This window comes from Erythrolamprus reginae, chromosome 2 (genome assembly GCF_031021105.1).
Source record: "Erythrolamprus reginae isolate rEryReg1 chromosome 2, rEryReg1.hap1, whole genome shotgun sequence".
Classification (NCBI taxonomy): Eukaryota; Metazoa; Chordata; class Lepidosauria; order Squamata; family Dipsadidae; genus Erythrolamprus; species Erythrolamprus reginae.
Genome location: NC_091951.1, coordinates 24,129,773 through 24,150,030, shown reverse-complemented (window position 1 = coordinate 24,150,030; position 20,258 = coordinate 24,129,773). Strand labels below are relative to the sequence as shown.

The 20,258-nt window shown below is 42.1% G+C and overlaps 1 protein-coding gene across 1 annotated transcript; it reads right to left on the bottom strand.

Moving 5' to 3' along the window:
* Positions 1-8,825: 8,825 nt before the first annotated feature.
* On the bottom strand, positions 8,826-15,876 carry LOC139159940 (zinc finger protein 180-like). Its single transcript, XM_070737428.1, has 2 exons — positions 15,804-15,876; positions 8,826-12,656 (listed from the first exon to the last, which is right to left on the bottom strand). Exon 2 carries the CDS (start codon positions 11,395-11,397, stop codon positions 10,366-10,368), a length of 1,032 nt encoding a protein of 343 aa, XP_070593529.1. The 5' UTR covers positions 11,398-12,656; positions 15,804-15,876; the 3' UTR covers positions 8,826-10,365.
* Between the last annotated feature and the right edge of the window lie 4,382 nt (positions 15,877-20,258).

Here is a 20,258-nt window from a genome sequence, read left to right as displayed (position 1 = left end):
CTTTTTTCTGTTTTATTTAAGGCCTCATGCTTATATTGATTATATATATTATTAAATTGCTCATATTGTTGTAGTTGTTTATGTAATACATTAGCCTGAGTTTTATGTAAAGTATAGTTCTGTTAGGGCACAATAAGAAATAATAGAAGGCAGACAGCAAAAGTAAATGAGTATAACAAAAATATTTATTTATTTATTTATTCAATTTTTATTCTGCCCTTCTCCTTAGACTCAGGGTGGCTTACAACATGTTAGCAATAGCACTTTTTAACAGAGCCAGCATATTGCCCCCACAATCCGGGTCCTCATTTTACCCACCTCGGAAGGATGGAAGGCTGAGTCAACATAGAAACATAGAAACATAGAAGTCTGACGGCAGAAAAAGACCTCATGGTCCATCTAGTCTGCCCTTATACTATTTTCTGTATTTTATCTTAGGATGGATATATGTTTATCCCAGGCATGTTTAAATTCAGTTACTGTGGATTTATCTACCACGTCTGCTGGAAGTTTGTTCCAAGGATCTACTACTCTTTCAGTAAAATAATATTTTCTCATGTTGCTTTTGATCTTTCCACCTTGAGCCGGTGATGAGATTTGAAAATATCAAGAGCATATTGAATAACAACTCTGAGCCATCGAGTTGTAAGCCAAAACCACAAATCATCCCAAGCAGGTAATATATCCCCTCAAATCTTTGAAGCCAATTCTTTCAAGTTATCTAATTGATGTTTTACAATTTGAGATCTATCAGAAATATTAAAACAACATATGTATTTTTACAGATTCACAACCCAAGTGATGTATCAACAATAAAAAATCTATAGCAGCTCTATTGTCCAGAATTGCATGTCTAAGTTAAATCTGTTCTTGATTTAATGCTGCAATAGCTAAAGATGTAGTGTTGATAGTTTTGGCTAAAGAGCAGGCAAGGCGATGAGCAATTTGTTGATTGAGGATTGCTGAAGCAGGCACAACAACTATGGATAAAGCAAGAGAAATTTATTCAGCCTTATTGAAGAGAAAGACTTCACTGTTATATGATTCATCAAGGGCTATAGAAGATCTTCTAGAATCTAGACTGATGAATGATATCATTCTTTGTAGGTAAAACAGCAGTAAGACAATTTAAACAACATTGGGTTTCAGATAAATTAGTAGGAATATAATTAAAAGTTGCACACGTGAAAAAACCCCAACCAGCAGGAAGTATAATACTGTATGTGTATAATTAAAATATATGTTTTGATTTTGAGAGCAATTCCATGAAGAAATCCCAGTAGACAGGATTAGCAGAAGAAGTGGTACAATTCTTAATGTAAACACATATAATATTATTTCCACTAGCAACGTAAAGTGTAAAGAAAGAGGCAATGTGAACAGGAAGGATTTTTAGTAACAGGTCCCCAATTTGTAAAATGTACATACTGAATTTGATTGTCATTTTAAAAGATATTTAGTGATGTTTCCTTAAGAATTGCAGAAAGAGGAGTACAGACAGGAATCAAACAATTAACAAGTAGTATATGCATATCTACAGTTTAACTTAAACAAAAGTTAGCTTGTTTGGCTAGATTTGTCCACAAATTGTGTTCTGCCGGCCTGTTTCAACCGCCCATAATTACAGGGTAATTAGTCCAGGAAGACACACACCACACGATAAAAGGAAAACCCAAAAGTTTTTATAAACAGAAAAACAGAAACAGCTCCCTTTTTAAATGTCAAAGGGATTTTCTGGTACATACAAGGCACAGGTTAAATGCAATCCAAATGCTCACCCAATAACTGGGAAATTGAGTCCAATTCTAAAGTCCAGAGAGTCCACACACAATCTTGAACAGCACAAAAACCATGATCTTGACAAAACAATGAATCAGATAAACTGCCATGAGGCTAAAACACCAGGCTGCGCTTTTATCTATAGCACTAATTACAGCAGCCCCACCCAACCACAGGTGGCCTCATTTTCTCTTGTAATAATCCTTCGGTTGTTGTCTCCTATGCATCACTCTACGCATGCGTGGATGTGTCATTAATTACAACCAGTCAACAACCAGAGAGGTAGGAGGAGAATCACTGTAAAATGGTGCCTTCCACTCCCAACTTCTCCAGTCACTGCAGAAGGATAACAATAGTGCAATGATGTCGAACCTTTTTTTTCTCGGGTGCCGAAAGAGCATCTATGCATGGTATCGCACATGCGTTGAGTGCCCACACTCATAATTCAATGCCTGGGGCCATGTTCCCTCTAATTTTTTTTCGGTGTGGGCGGAAAAGTATAGTGTCTGAGCGGCAGTCCTTTTGGGACTGGGCGGCATAGAAGTATAAATAAATAAATAAATAAATAAATAAGTAAATAAATAAATAAATAAAAAATAAAAAAATACCCTTCTTTTTTATTAAAAGAAATTAATAATAAAACAAAACCAAAATCTATTACTATTATTACTATCTTCTCTTTTTCCATCCCTGTCTCCTCCCCCCTTGTGTGTGTGTGTGAACTCTTGAACCATTTCCAATAATAGGTGAGCTATTGGAAATGGTTCAAGAGTTCATACACACACACAAACGGCTGGGGTTTTTCCCCTGTTATTATTTGGGTGCTTTTTACCATATGCTTTAAATCAAGAGTCATTTCTCTCTCTTTCTCTCTCCCCCTCTTGCTCTCTCTCTCTTTTTCTCACTTTCTCGGTCCCTCTCTTTCTATCTCTCTCCCCCTCTTTCTCTCTCTCTCTCTTGTTTTCTTTCTATTGCTTTCTCTCTCACTCACTCTTTCTTTCTATCTCTTGCTTTCTTTCTCCTCTCTCTTGCTAGCTCTCTCCCCCCTTTCTCTCTCTCTCTTTCCCTCTTGTTTTCTTTCTCTCTCTCTCTATTGCTTTCTTTCTCTTCTCTCTCTTGGTATCTCTCCCCCCCTTTCTCTCTCTCTCTCTTTGTCACTTACTTTCTCTCTCCCCCCACCTCTCTCTCTCTCTGTGTCAGCGAGGGGGCTGCGAGAGCGCTTTCTCCAAGCGCTTCAGGAATGCTAGCCCTGCCTCTACTGCAGCCCCCTTGCTGAAAGTCCAGGACGAAAACGCTTCCAGCAAAGGGGCTACGAGAGGGGCGGGGCGGGCATTCCCGAAGTGCGCGGAGAGAAGAGGAGAATCTGCAGCCACGGCCGCGAGAGAAGTCGCGCCCCAAGGCAGGAGGCAAGGCAAGAAAGTAAGTGACAAACAGAGAGAGAGGGCAGAGGAGGAGAGGGGGCCGATCGGGCGGGCGGGGGGCAGGGCCAAGAGGGGGCCTTAGGCACTGTAGGGAGGCAGGGGCGGCCGTGGCTCCCTTTTTTTCTTTTTACTGCCGGCCTCCCTGCCCACGCCCCCCCCGCGGGCTGTCAGGGGGATGGGGAGTGCACGCCCGTGGAAAAGAGTGCGTGGAGAGGTATTTTGGGGGGGGCGCGTGCACTCACGCACACATCTTACAGGAAACGGTGGCCTGGGGAGGGCGAAAACATCTCCCCCCCCAGAGGCTCTCTGGAGGCCAGAAATGACCTGTTTCCCAACTTCTGATGGGCCCAGTAGGCTCATGTTTCAACCTCCCCAAGCTCCAAAGGCTTCCCTGGAGCCAGGGGAGGGTAAAAATGCCCTCCCCCATCCCTCTGGAGGCTCTTCGGAAGCCAAAAATCTGCTGCCCGGCACACAAATGCACATTGGAGCTGAGCTAGGGCAACAGTTCACGGGCCAGATATGGCTCCGCGTATCACATGTGGTACCCATGCCATAGGTTCACTATCACTGGCCTAGTATTTGCAGTGATAACAGTCTAATTTCAAAAGTACTTCTCTTCAGTTCACAGCATGTTCTCACCCAGAGGACTCCGATCTTCAGTTCCTCACTTCAAAGCTTTGCCGTCAGGATTGATGGCATTCTCTTGCCTCCGAAACAGCCAATGGCAGGGAAGCTGGGCTGTGGTGCCTCCGGGTCTGCAGCAACCCCCTACAGCAGTGGTCCTCAACCTTTCTAATGCCGCAACCCCTTAACACAGTTCCTCTTGTTGTGGTGACCCCCAACCATAAGTCTAGCGCCAATTCTCCCAACAGAGCTTTAAGCTGATTGGCAGGAGGGTCAGAAAGGCACACCCACTTTCAACGCCTGATTGGTTGGATTGTAAAAATATGTTCCAAGGTGCCAGAATAGAAGCTTTATGTTCTGCCGGGCTCTCTGGTAGGAGCCTCCCAAAAATTCAAGGGTACAAATTTCAGACACACACACACGTTTCAGACACACACACACACATGCTGGTGAGACCACATTTGGAATACTGTGTTCAGTTCTGGAGACCTCACCTACAAAAAGATATTGACAAAATTGAACGGGTCCAAAGACGGGCTACAAGAATGGTGGAAGGTCTTAAGCATAAAACGTATCAGGAGAGACTTAATGAACTCAATCTGTATAGTCTGGAGGACAGAAGGAAAAGGGGGGACATGATCGAAACATTTAAATATATTAAAGGGTTAAATAAGGTCCAGGAGGGAAGTGTTTTTAATAGGAAAGTGAACACAAGAACAAGGGGACACAATCTGAGGTTAGTTGGGGGAAAGATGAAAAGCAACATGAGAAAATATTATTTTACTGAAAGAGTAGTAGATCCTTGGAACAAACTTCCAGCAGATGTGGTAGATAAATCCACAGTAACTGAATTTAAACATGCCTGGGATAAACATATATCCATCCTAAGATAAAATACAGAAAATAGTATAAGGGCAGACTAGATGGACCATGAGGTCTTTTTCTGCCGTCAGACTTCTATGTTTCTATGTTTCTACGTTTGAAAATTCAAAACCATGTTCTTTATCACAAAATTCAAAATAAACTGAGCACTCTTTCTGTATTGCAAAGAGCACTCGTCCCAAAACAACCAGGTAGTCTGTACAATTTCCCTTAATCAGTCTTTAAGTACTTAATTAGCAGCTGTGAAGAAACGTCACACCCCTTCTTCTTCCACGAAGTGAAACACCCACACACTTTGCTCTGCGTTGGTTTCAAAGACGTGAAAAATCAACAAACAAAGTCAAGGCACGATTCCTTAAGAACTGCGATCAGATACTCTTCCACAACGGCCAAACCCACACACTGCTATTCATAGCAATAGCCCTAATTATTGGAGCCCCACCCAAACACAGGTGGCCTCTCTTATCTCCGGTAATATGTGCTTACTTGGTCTCTTCTATGCATAATTCTGCGTTTGCGTGGGTCAAAGACGTCTTCATCCGAATCAATGGAAGATAATGGGGATTGACTGCCTGGGCTGTGTGCCAAACCCCCCTCTTCCAAGTCACTCCCACCTTCTTCTTCGTCCGAGGAAACTAAACTCTGAACTGACTCTGTCGGCAATAACACAGGCCTGTGACATGTTGAAGTTTCCCCTGCATCCACCTTCACATTCCCCGGGGCAGGAGCTGGGCCAAAGCCAACCACAACACTTTAGTTCCTAACACCATGGGAAATTTGTCTTTTCTCAGGGTCTTAGGTGACCCCTGTGAAATGGTCATTCAACCCCCAAAGGGGTCTTGACCACTGCCCTACAGTTGAGAACCACTGCCCTTCAGCATGCCCCTATGTGTTTCCCTCCTTTGCCACTCACCTGAGCGGTTCTGAACCTAATTTAGGGTCTCCGATCAGCTGGAGTTTGGCACTTCCCCTGGAGCCTTTGTGGAAGTGACCATATTGTCTGATGCTGACTCCGTCCCACCCCCCAATCCACCCTGTATTTCATTGCAGTTTGCCTAAGACAGTAATTGGGTCCAAATATAAAACCTGACACCCATCCACCACCTGCCCCAGTGATTATACAGGGGGAGACGCACTATGAAGTGGAAGGTCTTAAGCATAAAACTTAATGAACTCAATCTGTATAGTCTGGAGGACAGAAGGAAAAGGGGGGACTTGATCGAAACATTTAAATACGTCAAAGGGTTAAATAAGGTTCAGGAGGGAAGTGTTTTTAATAGGAAAGTGAACACAAAGGGACACAATCTGAAGTTAGTTGGAGGAAAGATCAAAAGCAACATGAGACAATATTATTTTATTGAAAGAGTAGTAGATCCTTGGAACAAACTTCCAGCAGACGTTGTTGGTAAATCCATAGAAACATAGAAGTCTGACGGCAGAAAAAGACCCCATGGTCCATCTAGTCTGCCCTTATACTATTTTCTGTATTTTATCTTAGGATGGATATATGTTTATCCCAGGCATGTTTAAATTCAGTTACTGTGGATTTATCTACCACGTCTGCTGGAAGTTTGTTCCAAGGATCTACTACTCTTTCAGTAAAATAATATTTTCTCATGTTGCTTTTCATCTTTCCCCCAACTAACCTCAGATTGTGTCCCCTTGTTCTTGTGTTCACTTTCCTATTAAAAACACTTCCCTCCTGGACCTTATTTAACCCTTTAATATATTTAAATGTTTCGATCATGTCCCCCCTTTTCCTTCTGTCCTCCAGACTATACAGATTGAGTTCATTAAGTCTTTCCTGATACATTTTATGCTTAAGACCTTCCACCATTCTTGTAGCCCGTCTTTGGACCCGTTCAATTTTGTCAATATCTTTTTGTAGGTGAGGTCTCCAGAACTGAACACAGTACAGTAACAGAATTTAAACATGCCTGGGATAAACATATATCCATTGTAAGATAAAATACAGGAAATAGTATAAGGGCAGACTAGATGGACCATGAGGTCTTTTTCTGCCGTCAGTCTTCTATGTTTCTAAAGAAAAATTAGGGCCCCGTATATTTAGAGATCAATTATAATATTTAATTCATTCCCTTTGTCTGAGGCAACTTAGGTTAAAACATGGAATGTAAAAGCTGACAAACTAATTAAAGTTCCATGAAAAATACCCAAACTAACTAAGCTAACTAACTCCCAGGAGGGGGAGAGAGGGGATTGAAGATGATATTAATCCCCTGGGCCTTCTCCGAGTCCCGTCACCCTCCTTGCATTTCGTAAGCTCCTTAAAACCCACCTCTGCCGTCAGGCATGGGGGAAACTGAGATATTCTTTCCCCCTAGGCCTTTACAATTTATGCATGGCATGTTTGTATGTATGTTTGGTTTTACAAATAAGGGGTTTTTAATTGTTTTAGTATTAGTTTTAGTATTGGATTTACATGATGTTTTATATTGTTGTTGTTAGCTGCCCCGAGTCTACGGAGAGGGGCGGCATACAAATCCAATAAATAAATAAATAAATAAATAAAATAATAAATTTTGTTCCCTCCTTTTGCAGAACATGCTTTTGTCTTAAGATGGGAAGCCACCTGTCAGGCCGAAGCCATTGTTTTGAGTTAGAGACTTTGGTCTGCCACAAGTAGAATAGTACTGTGGGAATTGTGGAGGGGTGGTGGGATGAGATGGAAAGACACTAGTCACAACAAATTCTTTCCAGAAGATTCAAGGTCATCCTTTGTATGGCACCAGCCGGAAGTACAGGGAAGGATCATGGACATTGAGAGCACCAGAATGGCCCATGTGATGAACTTGTGAGTGTGGGGATATGGGATGAACTTTAACCTGGGTTGAGAACTGTAGGAAAACTTAGTATCAGGATCACTACAGTTCGTAACTGTTCTGCCGGACACTCTGGTAGGAGCCTCCCAAAAAATTCAAAGGTACAAATTTCAGACACACACACGTTTGAAAATTCAAAATAATGTTCTTTATCACAAAAAGCAAAATAAACTAAGCACTCTTTTTGTATTGCAAAGAGCACTCGTCCCAAAACAACCTGGTAGTTTGTACAAGTCCCTTATCAGTTCGTAAGTACTTAGCTTGCAGCTGTGAAGAAAGTCACAGCCCTTCTTCTTCCACGAAGTGAAACACACTTTTGGTTTCAAAGTGGTGAAAAGTCAACAAACAAAGGCCGGAGTCAGCAAGACATTCATGAAACACAACGATCAGATAATTCTCCACAACGGCCAAACCCACACGCTGCTATTTATAGCAGCAGCACTAATTACAGCAGCCCCACCCAACCACAGGTGGCCTCATTTTCTCTTGTAATAATCCTTTAGTTGTTGCTTCCTATGCATCACTCTGCGCATGCGTGGATGTGTCATTAATTCTTGTTCAGAATCCAGAGATGATACAGATGATTGATCTCCTCCTGGGCTGTCTGCCAAACTCTCCTCCTCCCTGTCACTCCTGCCTCGTTGGTCAGAGGAGACTTCATCGGCAGATTCCACTGGGAGCAAAACAGGCCTGCAGCATGTGGATGTCTCCCCCACATCCACCTGCACATTCCTTGGGGCAGGAGCTGGGCCAGAGCTAACCACAACAGTAACCCACATGGCTCTGTCAATAAAGTGGAACTTGGGAGAAAGCCAAGGTTTGGGCTCTGATTTATTTCTCGGATGCTATTTGGAATGCTGACACAACACCTTCAAGGGGCGATTGGATTGCCACCTGTCTCAAATGGTGTAGGAAATCCTGCTTGAGTGGAGAGTTGGACTAGATCAGTGATTTTCAACCTTTTTTGAGCCGCGGCACATTTTTTACATTTACGAAACCCTGGGGCACATTGAGCAGGGGGAGGGTGGGGGCTAAAAAAAGTTTGGACAATAAAATTATCTCTCTCTCTTCCTCCCTTTCACTCTATTTCTCTCTCCCTCCCTCTTTCTCTCCCTTCCTTCTTTCTCTCTCCATCCCTCTTTCTTTCTCTTCCTTCCTTCCTCTCTTTTTTGCTCTTTCTCTCTCCCTCCTCCCTCCCTCCCTCCCTCTATGTCTTTCTCTCTCCTTCCCTCCCTCTCTTTCTCTCTCTTGCTTTCTTTCTCTTTCTCTCTCTTGCTTTCTTTCTCTTGTTCTCTCTGTCTCTCTTGCTTTCTCTCTCTCTCTTGTTCTCTTTCTCTCTCTTGCTTTCTTTTTCTCTCTCTCTTGCTTTCTTTCTCTCTTGCTTTCTTTCTCTCTCTGAGCTTCACGGCACACCTGACCACACTGGTTGAAAAACACTGGACTAGATGACCTGCAAGGTCCCTTCCAACACAAATAAATAATGAAATAAATTATTAAAAATGAAAGATTTTCCAGTATTCAATTTTATTCTCACATCGCCGCCACCATGGGGACACAATAGATAGGTCAGAATCCTTCTATCACCCATCAAAGGGAAACAAGCAGGCACCACCAAAAAAACAAGATCACAGCATGTATGGCCAATTTTCCTTCTCCACAGGATCCCTCCATTGAAAACCAGACAGTCCACCTTTATCAAATTAGTATTTTTCAGTGAATGATCAAAAATCAAGCCTTATCTACACTCATGAACTTTGGCCTTAAAAAAACCCCATAAACTATTCCTTTATCAAATGAATACAGTGATGCCTCGTCTTACGAACCCCTCTTCATACGAACTTTCCGTGATACGAACCCGGTGTTTAAGATTTTGTTGCCTCTTCTTCCGAACTATTTTCACCTTACGAACCCGTGCCGCCGCCACTGGGATGCCCCGCCTCTGGACGTCCGTTGCCAGCCGAAGCACTGGGATTTCCCTGAGCCTCCCCTCACTGGGAATTCCCGCCTCCGGACTTCCGTTGCCACCCGAAGCGCCCGTTCTTGCATTGCTGGGATTTTCCTGAGGCTCCCCTTGCTGGGATTCCCTTCATTTTTGCTAGTGCTGGTTTGAATCCCAGCGAGGGGAGGCTCAAGGACATCCCAGCAATGCAAGAACGGGCGCTTCGGCTGTCAACAGAAGTCTGGAGGTGGGGTTTCCCAGCGGTGCAAGGCAAAAGGGGTGACTTGGGATGGGGTTGCACGCATTTGCTTTTCCATTGATTGCTACGGGGAAAATTGCTTCATCTTAAAAACTTTTCATCTTATGAACCTGGTCACGGAATGAATTAAGTTTGTAAGATGAGGTATCACTGTATTTTCAATTGTTTCTCTCCAATCATAGATCTACTTTTGAGATATCTTTCAGTAAAATTAATCAGGACGGAAGGTAAACAATCAATTTATCACCTACACTTCCAATGACAGATCAAAAATGAAATTTATGCCTTGTCTAAACTGATCAACCTTTGCCTAATTGTTGATTTCTTTGACATTTTCTCCTGTGTGTAAACCTATCTTACCTATGTCATTTGTATGATTTCTCTCCTGCATGTATCCTCTGGTGTCTCACCAGGTTAAAATGGTGACTGAAATGTTTCCCATAATCCAGTCATTAAAAGGGCTTCTATCTAGTGTGAGATCTTGCAGTATATTACTAGGTTGGAAATCAGACTGAAACTTTCTCCACAATCTGGACATTCATAGTGTTTCTCACATATGTCTTCTGGGGTACCACCAAATTCGACTTATGACAGAAACATTTCCCACAATCAGGACATTCAAAGGGTTTCTCCCATATGAGTCCTCTGGTGTTTCACCAGACTGGAATTCTGACTGAAACACTTCCCACAATCAGGACATTCAAAGGGTTTTTCCCCAGTGTGAGTCCTCTGGTGTCTAATCAAACTAGAATTCAAACTGAAACATTTACCACAAACAGGACATTCAAAGGGTTTTTCTCTTGTGTGAGTTCTCTGATGGTTCACCAGGTCATTATTCTGACTGAAACTTTTCCCACAATCGGGACATTCAAAGGGTTTCTCTCCTGTGTGAGTCCTCTGGTGAATCACCAAACTGGAGTTCCGACTGAAACGTTTGCCACAATCAGAACATTCAAAGGGTTTCTCTCCTGTGTGAGTCCTCTGATGAATCACCAGGCTTGAATTCTGACTGAAACCTTTCCCACAGTAGGGACATTGAAAGGGTTTTTCTCCTGTGTGAGTTCTCTGGTGATCCAGCAGGTGGGAATTTGCAGTGAAACTTTTTCCACAATCAGGACATTCAAAGGGTTTCTCTCCTGTGTGAATCCTCTGGTGTTTAACCAGATTGGAATTCCAACTGAAACCTTTCCCACAGTCAGGACATTGAAAAGGTTTTTCTCTTGTGTGAGTCCTCTGATGATTCACTAGCTCATAATTCTGACTGAAACTTTTCCCACAATCAGGACATTCAAAGAGTTTCTCTCCTGTGTGAGTTCTCTGGTGTTTAACCAAACTGGAATTGAAACTGAAACTTTTCCTACAATCAGGACATTCAAAGGGTTTCTCTCCTGTGTGAGTCGTCTGATGATTCACCAGGCTTGAATTCTGACTGAAACGTTTACCACAATCAGAACATTCAAAGGGTTTCTCCACTGTGTGAGTCCTCTGGTGCTTAAACAAATTGGAATTCATACTGAAACTTTTCCCATAATCAGGACATTCAAAGGGTTTTTTCCTTGTTTGAGTCCTCTGGTGTTCAAGCAAATGGGAATTTGCAATGAAACTTTTCACACAATCGGAACAGTTATAAGATTTCTTTCCTGTATACATCCTCTAGTGTACCACCAGGTTTTAATTCTGAGTGAAAAATTTCCTACACTCACCACATACAAAGGATTTTTCCCTCTTGTGATTCCTTTGCCATGCTTGCAAAAGCACTTACTGCATTGGGAGCTTTGATTCGAGCTGCTGTTTTCTTCCTCGCAGGGAAAGGCCTGCACTACCATTTATAGTCTTGCATTATTGTCTACCTTTTGTAGCCATCCAATTGTCTTTTCCCACCCCACTCACTTCTGTTGTGTTTGGGCCTGGGCCAGCCGTTGCTCCCACAGATGGGAGAGACGCGGCACAAAGTGAATGCGAAAGCCTGGCTGACAGCCAGGAAGATGTGGCAGACAGCCAGGAAGACGTGGCAGACAGCCAGGAGGACGAGGCCACTGGGACGCAGGTTTCAGCAGACAGCCCAGGGGATTTGGCATGCAGTCCCTCAGACAGTCTTTCGTCCCTGGGTCCTTCTACAGATCAATATATTGATCTGCGTAGCCGAAGAGCTATGCAAAGAAGGGATCGCTTTAAGGAGTATTACAAGTCATTATAGGAGCACCTGGGCTGGGTGTGGTTCTTATACTGAGGGCTGGGTGTGGTTCCCTGAGGGCAAAAGGGATAAAAGGGAACAAAGGCCAAGGCAAACTGTGGCTGTTTATCTGTGTTATTTTGTGGTTATTGCTCTGAAGTTTCTGTTCCGTGCCGTTGGAGTTTTCAACCCAGCTTTTTCAGACAAGTGGGAGGTGAAAACTCTGGGACTTGCTGTTTGCTCCAAAAATTCAAAAGGACTCCTGAAACATCTTTGCTCATTCCAGGTTGTCTTTGTTTGTTTTTCCCTGTGTTTTTTGTATGCGGCTGAAGTAAGCCTTGCATTGTTTTCGGACACTACGAACTGTTTTGAGTAACCCTTTTTTGTTTATTTAATACAAGTTTGCTGATTAGCAGAACACGTGTGTGTTTGATTTCTTTTCCTTGGACTATTACGCATTGCCTGAGCCAGTCAGGCAGAACAACTTCTAAACATTTCCCTCTTTTTCTGAATGAAAAAAATATAATCTCCTTTGATTTTTTTTCATGTAATCTATTGTTCTGCATATTCCATTTTTCCCAGTTTGAAATCTCTTCTTGATTTTCTCCCTTTTGTCTCTCGCCAGCTAGCGAAAGAGAAAAATTGGGTTCTTTTCTGAAGGCTCAGTTTGCTTTCATTTTCAAAGTTGCTGGTTATTCTCATTTGTCCGGAGTGCTCTTATTGGTATCCTCTTCATCTGTAAGATTGAAATAAAAGTGTAAGTTTAAAATTATTTCTTTAGAAAATGCTTACAGAAAATGTGAACAAAGTGCACATTACAATCAAACATGTCACAATGCTGAAATAGCTTCTAATGTTAATTATGATTCATTTGATACATTGCAGATTACTGAGACCCTAGTTCAAATATACATTCAAACATGAAATACATTGTTGACTGTTCTGTAGAGCTCTCTGGTAGAATCCTCCCAAAAATGCACAGATACAATTTCAGACACACACACGTTTGAAAATTCAAAACAATGTTCTTTATAATGAAAATTCACTTAAACTAAGCCCTCTTTTGGTATAGCAAAGAGCACTCGTCTCCAAACAAACTGGTAATTTGTACAAGTCCCTTATCAGTTCTGAGATACTTAGCTTGCAGCTGTGAGGCAATTCACAGTCCTTCTTTTTTCACAAAGTGAAACACACTTTACCCTGGTTTAGTTTCAAAGCGGGGGGGGAAAATCAGCACACAAAAGGTCAAAGTCAGTAAAGCAGTCATGAAACACAACGATCAGATAATCCTCCACAATGGCCAAACCCACAGGCTGCTATTTATAGCAGCCTCACTAATTACCACAGCCCCACCCAACCACAGGTGGCCTCATTTTCTTTGATAATAATCTCTCAGTTGTTGTTGCCTATGCATCGCTCTCCGCATGCGTGGCTGTATCATTAACTCTTGTTCTGAATCCAAGGAGGAGCTAGATAATTGATCTCCTTCTGAGCTGTCTGCCACACTCTCCTCCTCCCTGTCACTCATGTCTTCTTGGTCAGAGGAACCTTCATCTGCAGATTCCACTGGGGGCAAAACAGGCCTGCAGCATGTCGATGTCTCCCCCACATCCACAGTCCTTGGGGCAGGAGCTTAGCTGCAAGGTAAGTATCTCAGAACTGATAAGGGACAAATTACTAGTTTGTTTGGAGACGAGTGCTCTTTGCTATACAAAAAGAGTGCTTAGTTTATTTGGATTTTTGGTATAAAGAACATTGTTTTGAATTTTCAAACGTGTGTGTGTCTGAACTTTGTATCTGTGAATTTTCGGGAGGATTCTACCAGAGACCTCGACAGAACAGATAATTATGTTTGTTTATTGGATAATAATGTATAATTTATGTTAATACTTGATAGGATACCATGGTATATGTATTTTTAATATGGAAAAAATAATATATATTTTTTTTTGCAAAAAATAAAAGTAGTAGTCCTCACTGACTGAATTTGGGACTGGCATCGGTGTCTCTAAGCAGCCTGATCAGGTAGCATGATATCACATGGCAGTGCCAAGTTACATCTGCTCCTCTGCAGTTGCTAAGTGAATCACTGTGAGTTTTTAAAGGCAATGTCACCTGACTCTGGCTTCCCCACTTATTTTGCTTGATAAGAATCTAGCTGGGAATTTAAAATGTGCACTGGTTTGGCAGAACCCAAATTGGTGCACCTCCTTTTCTCGCACTTTCGTAGCCTTTGCAGTGCCATTGTAACTGTGAAGGCTCAGAACAAACGATACTACCTATACAACTGAACATCCCAAAGGTTCTCAAAGATATTTTGGAATACTGTGTTCAGTTCTGGAGACCTCACCTACAAAAAGATATTGACAAAATTGAACGGGTCCAAAGACGGGCTACAAGAATGGTGGAAGGTCTTAAGCATAAAACGTATCAGGAAAGACTTAGTGAACTCAATCTGTATAGTCTGGAGGACAGAAGGAAAAGGGGAAACATGATCGAAACATTTAAATATGTTAAAGGGTTAAATAAGGTCCAGGAGGGAAGTGTTTTTAATAGGAAAGTGAACACAAGGACAAGGGGACACAATCTGAAGTTAGTTGGGGGAAAGATCAAAAGCAACATGAGAAAATATTATTTTACTGAAAGAGTAGTAGATGCTTGGAACAAACTTCCAGCAGACGTGGTAGATAAATGCACAGTAACTGAATTTAAACATGCCTGGGATAAACATATATCCATCCTAAGATAAAATACAGAAAATAGTATAAGGGCAGACTAGATGGACCATGAGGTCTTTTTCTGCCGTCAGACTTCTATGTTTCTATGTTTCTATGAAAAGTGCTGGCGTAATTAAACACATTTGAACCTGATTAAAACATGGATGGGGCACCAATAGGAGATACCATGCTTATTGGGCGGACATGGAAACAAAAAAGGGAAGCATCCCAGAAGATATTTCTGGGGATTTACACTATTGGCACCAAAACAAAAAACCCAACCCCAGCCAGCAGGTCCATAACAGAACAACAGAGTTGGAAGGGATCTTGGAGATCTTCTAGATCTAGACCAATCCCCTGCTCAGTCTGAGAGCCCATACCATGGTGGATAAATGGCTGTCCAGTTTCTTCTTAAAAGTTCCGGAGGAGCCTGACAACACTGTCATGGAACAGATAGAGGATGATTAGATTAGACTCAGCTATACTGGATTTAATACTTATGAACAGGAAGGTTAATTTCAAGTGAAGAAATGAAAGAGAAACAAATATCCCTGGGAGGTTGAGGCGGAAACACATGAAGGACAGTTGCAGGAATTGGGTAGGTCTTATCTGGTGAAAAGAAGGATTAGAGGTGACATCTTCCAATACTAGAGGTCCTGCCACAAAGAAGAGAAGATTAAGCGATTACCTTCCAAAGCACCACAAGGCAAGACAACACCTAATTGATGGTAACCAGTGAAGGAGAGAAGCATTCTAGGAACAAGAGGAAATTTCTTGACAGCGACCGGTGGGAGGGCTGGACTTCCCAAGCTGTGGGTGCTCCTCACTGGAGGCTTTGAATGAGATACTGGACAGTCATTTGTCTGAAACGCTCCAAGTTCTCACGCTCCAGGAGGCGGTTGGACTACAGCAGTGTTTCCCAACCTTGACAACTTGAAGCTATTTGGACTTCAACTCCCAGAATTCCACAGCCAGCATTCGCTGGCTAGGGAATTCTGGGAGCTGAAGTCCAGATAGCTTCAAGTTACCAAGGTTGGGAAACACTGGACTACAGGACCGCCAATGTGTTTTTCTATATTCTAGTTGCTTCTCTGCTTCCTCGCTGCGGAGGAAATCAAGCCGCCTTTCTTGCTCCCAGCCTCTCCTCCCACCCGGCCTCAACTCACCCACCAGCTGCTGCTGCGACTCTCTGAAGAGCGCAGAAGATACTCGGCGGACCACCTTCCTCCCGTGAGCGACCCGCTACAATGATCAAGCCCTTCTCTCTCCTCCTTTCTAGCAATGCAGTACTTGATGGCTTTAACCCCTTAAAGCTCAACCCAAGAGGCCTCTGCTTACTGTACTCTGCTTTCTAGGCGCCTATGTTGCCCATCTGACCGCCGTCTCCCGATAGGAGGGGGGTAAAACAGGCTCATCCTGTCTCTCCCTGTTAAGGCGTTTGCAAGAGGTTTTCATGGATTACTTGCCATCAAGTCACTTTCGATTTATAGCAATCCGCCTTTGCAATTTTTCCAAGTGAAAGAGTGAAACTTGAGAAGATTAGCTACATGCTGAGCTCTAAATGTTCGTGAAGTTCTCACAGAATTACAGAATAAGAATGGGAAGGGAGCAATTCTCCAATCAGAGGAGCCTGTGCTATTCGGGACAAATAGTTCTCCAGTCTCCTCTCAAAATCTCTGATGCAGCACCGATAATAAAAGATTTTACTGAGTACTTGTTCTTACTGACATTAAGTTTCTCCTTAATTCTAGGTTGGATCCCTTTCTAATAATGACACCCTCTGTTCCTTCTTGTCCTACACTCTGGAGCTTTGAAGAATAAGCTGCCCCCTCTCCCTTTCTGGGTCAACCCAGCTCAATTGTGATTATATGTCAAGATTGCCTGTGGTATCATTATATCTTCATCCTTGCACAGCCTAAAGAATTGCTCTGAGCAACCTGCCCAATGTCCACCTTGATTATTCCAAGGCACTTTTTTTAGTGTGACTCTCAATGGAGATAAAATCTGCTCTACATATTGTTAGAAGAATAACTGACAATCATATGCTGCAACGTCCTTCCTGTCAGCGACTACTTCAGCTTCAACCACAACAACACAAGAGCACACAACAGATTTAAACTTAATATTAACCGCTCCAAACTTGACTGTAAAAAATATGACTTCAGTAACCGAGTTGTCGAAACCCCCAACACTTTACCCTTAGATTATCTACGGTTGACCTATCCAGATTCCTAAGAGGTCAGTAAGGGGCGAGTACAAGTGCACTAGAGTGCCTTCCGTCCCCTGTCCTATTGCTCTCCTATATCTCCTATTCCTTTCTTCTATTCCTATATCTCTTCTTTTATTCTTTCATTGATATGTTCTATTACTATATCTTCTTTTCTATTCTTTCATAGATATATTTTACTATGAGTATCTCCTCTATAACCTTCATCATGTATTTTACTATGTATATATATATACAGTGTTCCCTCGATTTCCACAGGGGATGCGTTCCGAGACCGCCCGCGAAAGTCGAATTTCCGCAAAGTAGAGATGCGAAAGTAAATACACCATTTTTGGCTATGGACAGTATCACAATCCTTCCCTTAACACTTTAAACCCCTAAATTACCATTTCCCATTCCCTCAACAACCATTTACTCATCATTATTACTGGTACTCACCGTTGAATAAGACACTTAGTGATCCTGATATTTATAAACATAATTATTTATTAATAATAATTATTTTTTTTTGTTATTTATTTGCAAAAAAACATTAGTTTGGCGATGACGTATGATGTCATCGGGCAGGAAAAACCGTAGTATAGAAAAAAAAACCCGCAAAGTATTTTTTAATTAATATTTTTTTAAAAACCGTGGTATGGGCTATTCGCGAAGTTCGAACCCGCGAAAATCGAGGGAACACTGTATACCCATTAAAATTCTCATTGTATATTGGACAAAATAAATAAATAGATAGATAGATAGATAGATAGATAGAAAGAAAGAAAGAAAGAAAGAAAGAAAGAAAGAAAGAAAGAAAGAAAGAAAGAAAGAAGGTCCAGTTCTGAGCCAGGAATAAAACTGAGGCTGTTTAAGAAGGTCCATTTATTATGAGCAGAACCAGCCTGTGGTTCCAGGGCAGTTGATTATCTGGTTGCATGAGTGGATGGATCTTTGTTAGGTTTCTGTGGTGATGCTGCTGCTGGGGTTGTGCAATCTATTGAGCTCTGTGTCTTTTGCTATTCTAATGCTGGTGGGTAAATCCTATTACCGTATGTCCTAAAAAGTTGTGTCCTGATCTTAGATGTCCCAAAGGTGCTTTTTCAGAAGGCAACTGGACTTTGTTGCTTTTGTTTTGAAGATCTTTCGCTTCTCATCTCAGAGATTTCGTCAGCTGTGGATGAGAAATGAAACATATTTTTTTTAAAAAAAACCAAACCCAAGAAAGTCCAGTTGCCTCCTGAATAAACACCTTTGCAGGGGTGGGCTTTCCTCGCCCCCATGGCTCTGAGTGCTATCAGAGTCCAGCGCAATTCTTCTACTGCACCTGGGCAGGTAGTGAAATCGCATGCGGACACGCACATGTGGGATGGGATGGGATATGCCTGTTTTTCACCCTCCTATTGCTAGATGGCAAATAATAATTTATTTGCCAATTAGGCGGTAGGGAAAGCAAGTAGGATGCTTGGCTGCATAGCTAGAGGTATAACAAGCAGGAAGAGGGAGATTGTGATCCCGCTATATAGAGTGCTGGTGAGACCACATTTGGAACCTGTGTTCAGTTCTGGATACCTCACCTACAAAAAGATATTGACAAAATTGAACGGGTCCAAAGACGGGCTACAGGAATGGTGGAAGGTCTTAAGCATAAAACGTATCAGGAAAGACTTAATGAACCCAATCTGTATAGTCTGGAGGACAGAAGGAAAAGGGGGGACATGATCAAAACATTTAAATATGTCAAAGGGTTAAATAAGGTCCAGGAGGGAAGTGTTTTTAATAGGAAAGTGAACAAAAGAACAAAGGGACACAATCTGAAGTTAGTTGGGGGAAAGATCAAAAGCAACATGAGAAAATATTATTTTACTGAAAGAGTAGTAGCTCCTTGGAACAAACTTCCAGCAGACGTGGTTGGTAAATCCACAGTAACTGAATTTAAACATGCCTGGGATAAACATATATCCATCCTTAGATAAAATACAGAAAATAGTATAAGGGCAGACTAGATGGATCATGAGGTCTTTTTCTGCCGTCAGTCTTCTATGTTTCTATAATAATAATAATAATAATGATGATGATGATGATGATGATGATGACGATGACGACGACAACAAAAACAACAACAATAATAATAATAATATAACAACAACAATGGAAGGGACCTTGGAGGTCCTCTAGTCCAATACCCTGCTTAGGCAGGAAACTCTGCACTATTTCAGACAGATGTTTATCTAACATCTGCTTAAAAACTTCCAGTGTTGGAGCATTCACAACTTCTGGAGGCAAGCTGTTCCACTGATCAACCGTTCTGTCAGGAAATTTCTCCTTAGTTCTAAGTTATTTCTCTCTTTGCTTAGTTTCCACCCATTGCTTCTTGTTCTACCCTCAGATGCTTTGAAGAATAGGTTGACTCCCTCTTCTTTGTGGCAACTCCTGAGATATTGGAACACTGCTATCATGTCTCACCTGGGCCTTCTTTTCATTAAACTAGCCATGCCCAGTTCCTGCAACCATTCTTCATATAAGAACATAAGAAGAGCCATGCTGAGTCAGGCCAAAGCCCATCAAGTCCAGCATTCTGTGACAGACACAATGGCCCACCAATTTTCCATGGGGATCTTGAGAAGAAAGAGAAGGCAAAACCCTCCCTTTCCCTTGACCCCCAATAAATGGTACACAAGGGAATACTGCCTGCCTCAACCAACATCGAGACGGCACATGGACATCCGTTTCAATAACCACCGATACACTTGGCATCCATGAATCTGTCTAATCCTGCCTTGAAGCTATCAAGGCTGACAGCTGTCAGGACCTCTTCTGGAATTGAATTCCATAAACCACCAACCCTCTAAGGTGAAGAAATATTTCCCTTTATTTGTCCTCGCTTTCTTACCTCTGAGCTTTAGGGAGTGCCCCCTCGTCCTAGTATTGTGTGATAGAGAAAATAATTTTTCTCTATCCACCTTTTCTATGCCATGCATGATTTTATACACTTTGATCAAGTCATATATGTTTTAGCCTCCAGCCCCCTAATCACCTTTGTCGCTCTTCTCTGTACTTTTTCTAGAGTCTCAATATCCTTTTTGCATCGTGATGCAATATTCCAAGTGTGGCCTTACAAGGCCACATTGCTATGTCAGATGTCCACCATAAATAATAAAAATCTCTTCTTTATATTTCCAATAAAGTGGTATTATCATTTCACCTGATTTTGATTCTATTAATGCAGCCTATAATTGTGTTGGCTTTTTTGGCAGCCACTGCACACTGCTGGCTTATATATAAATGGTTGTCTACTAAGACTCCTCCAAGATCCTTCTCACAGTTAGTACTGTTGAGCAATCTGTGACTAGAAAGCCAATACTGTACATAACAGCGGCCTCTATGGTTGACCTTAAAAGAGTTAAAACCAACG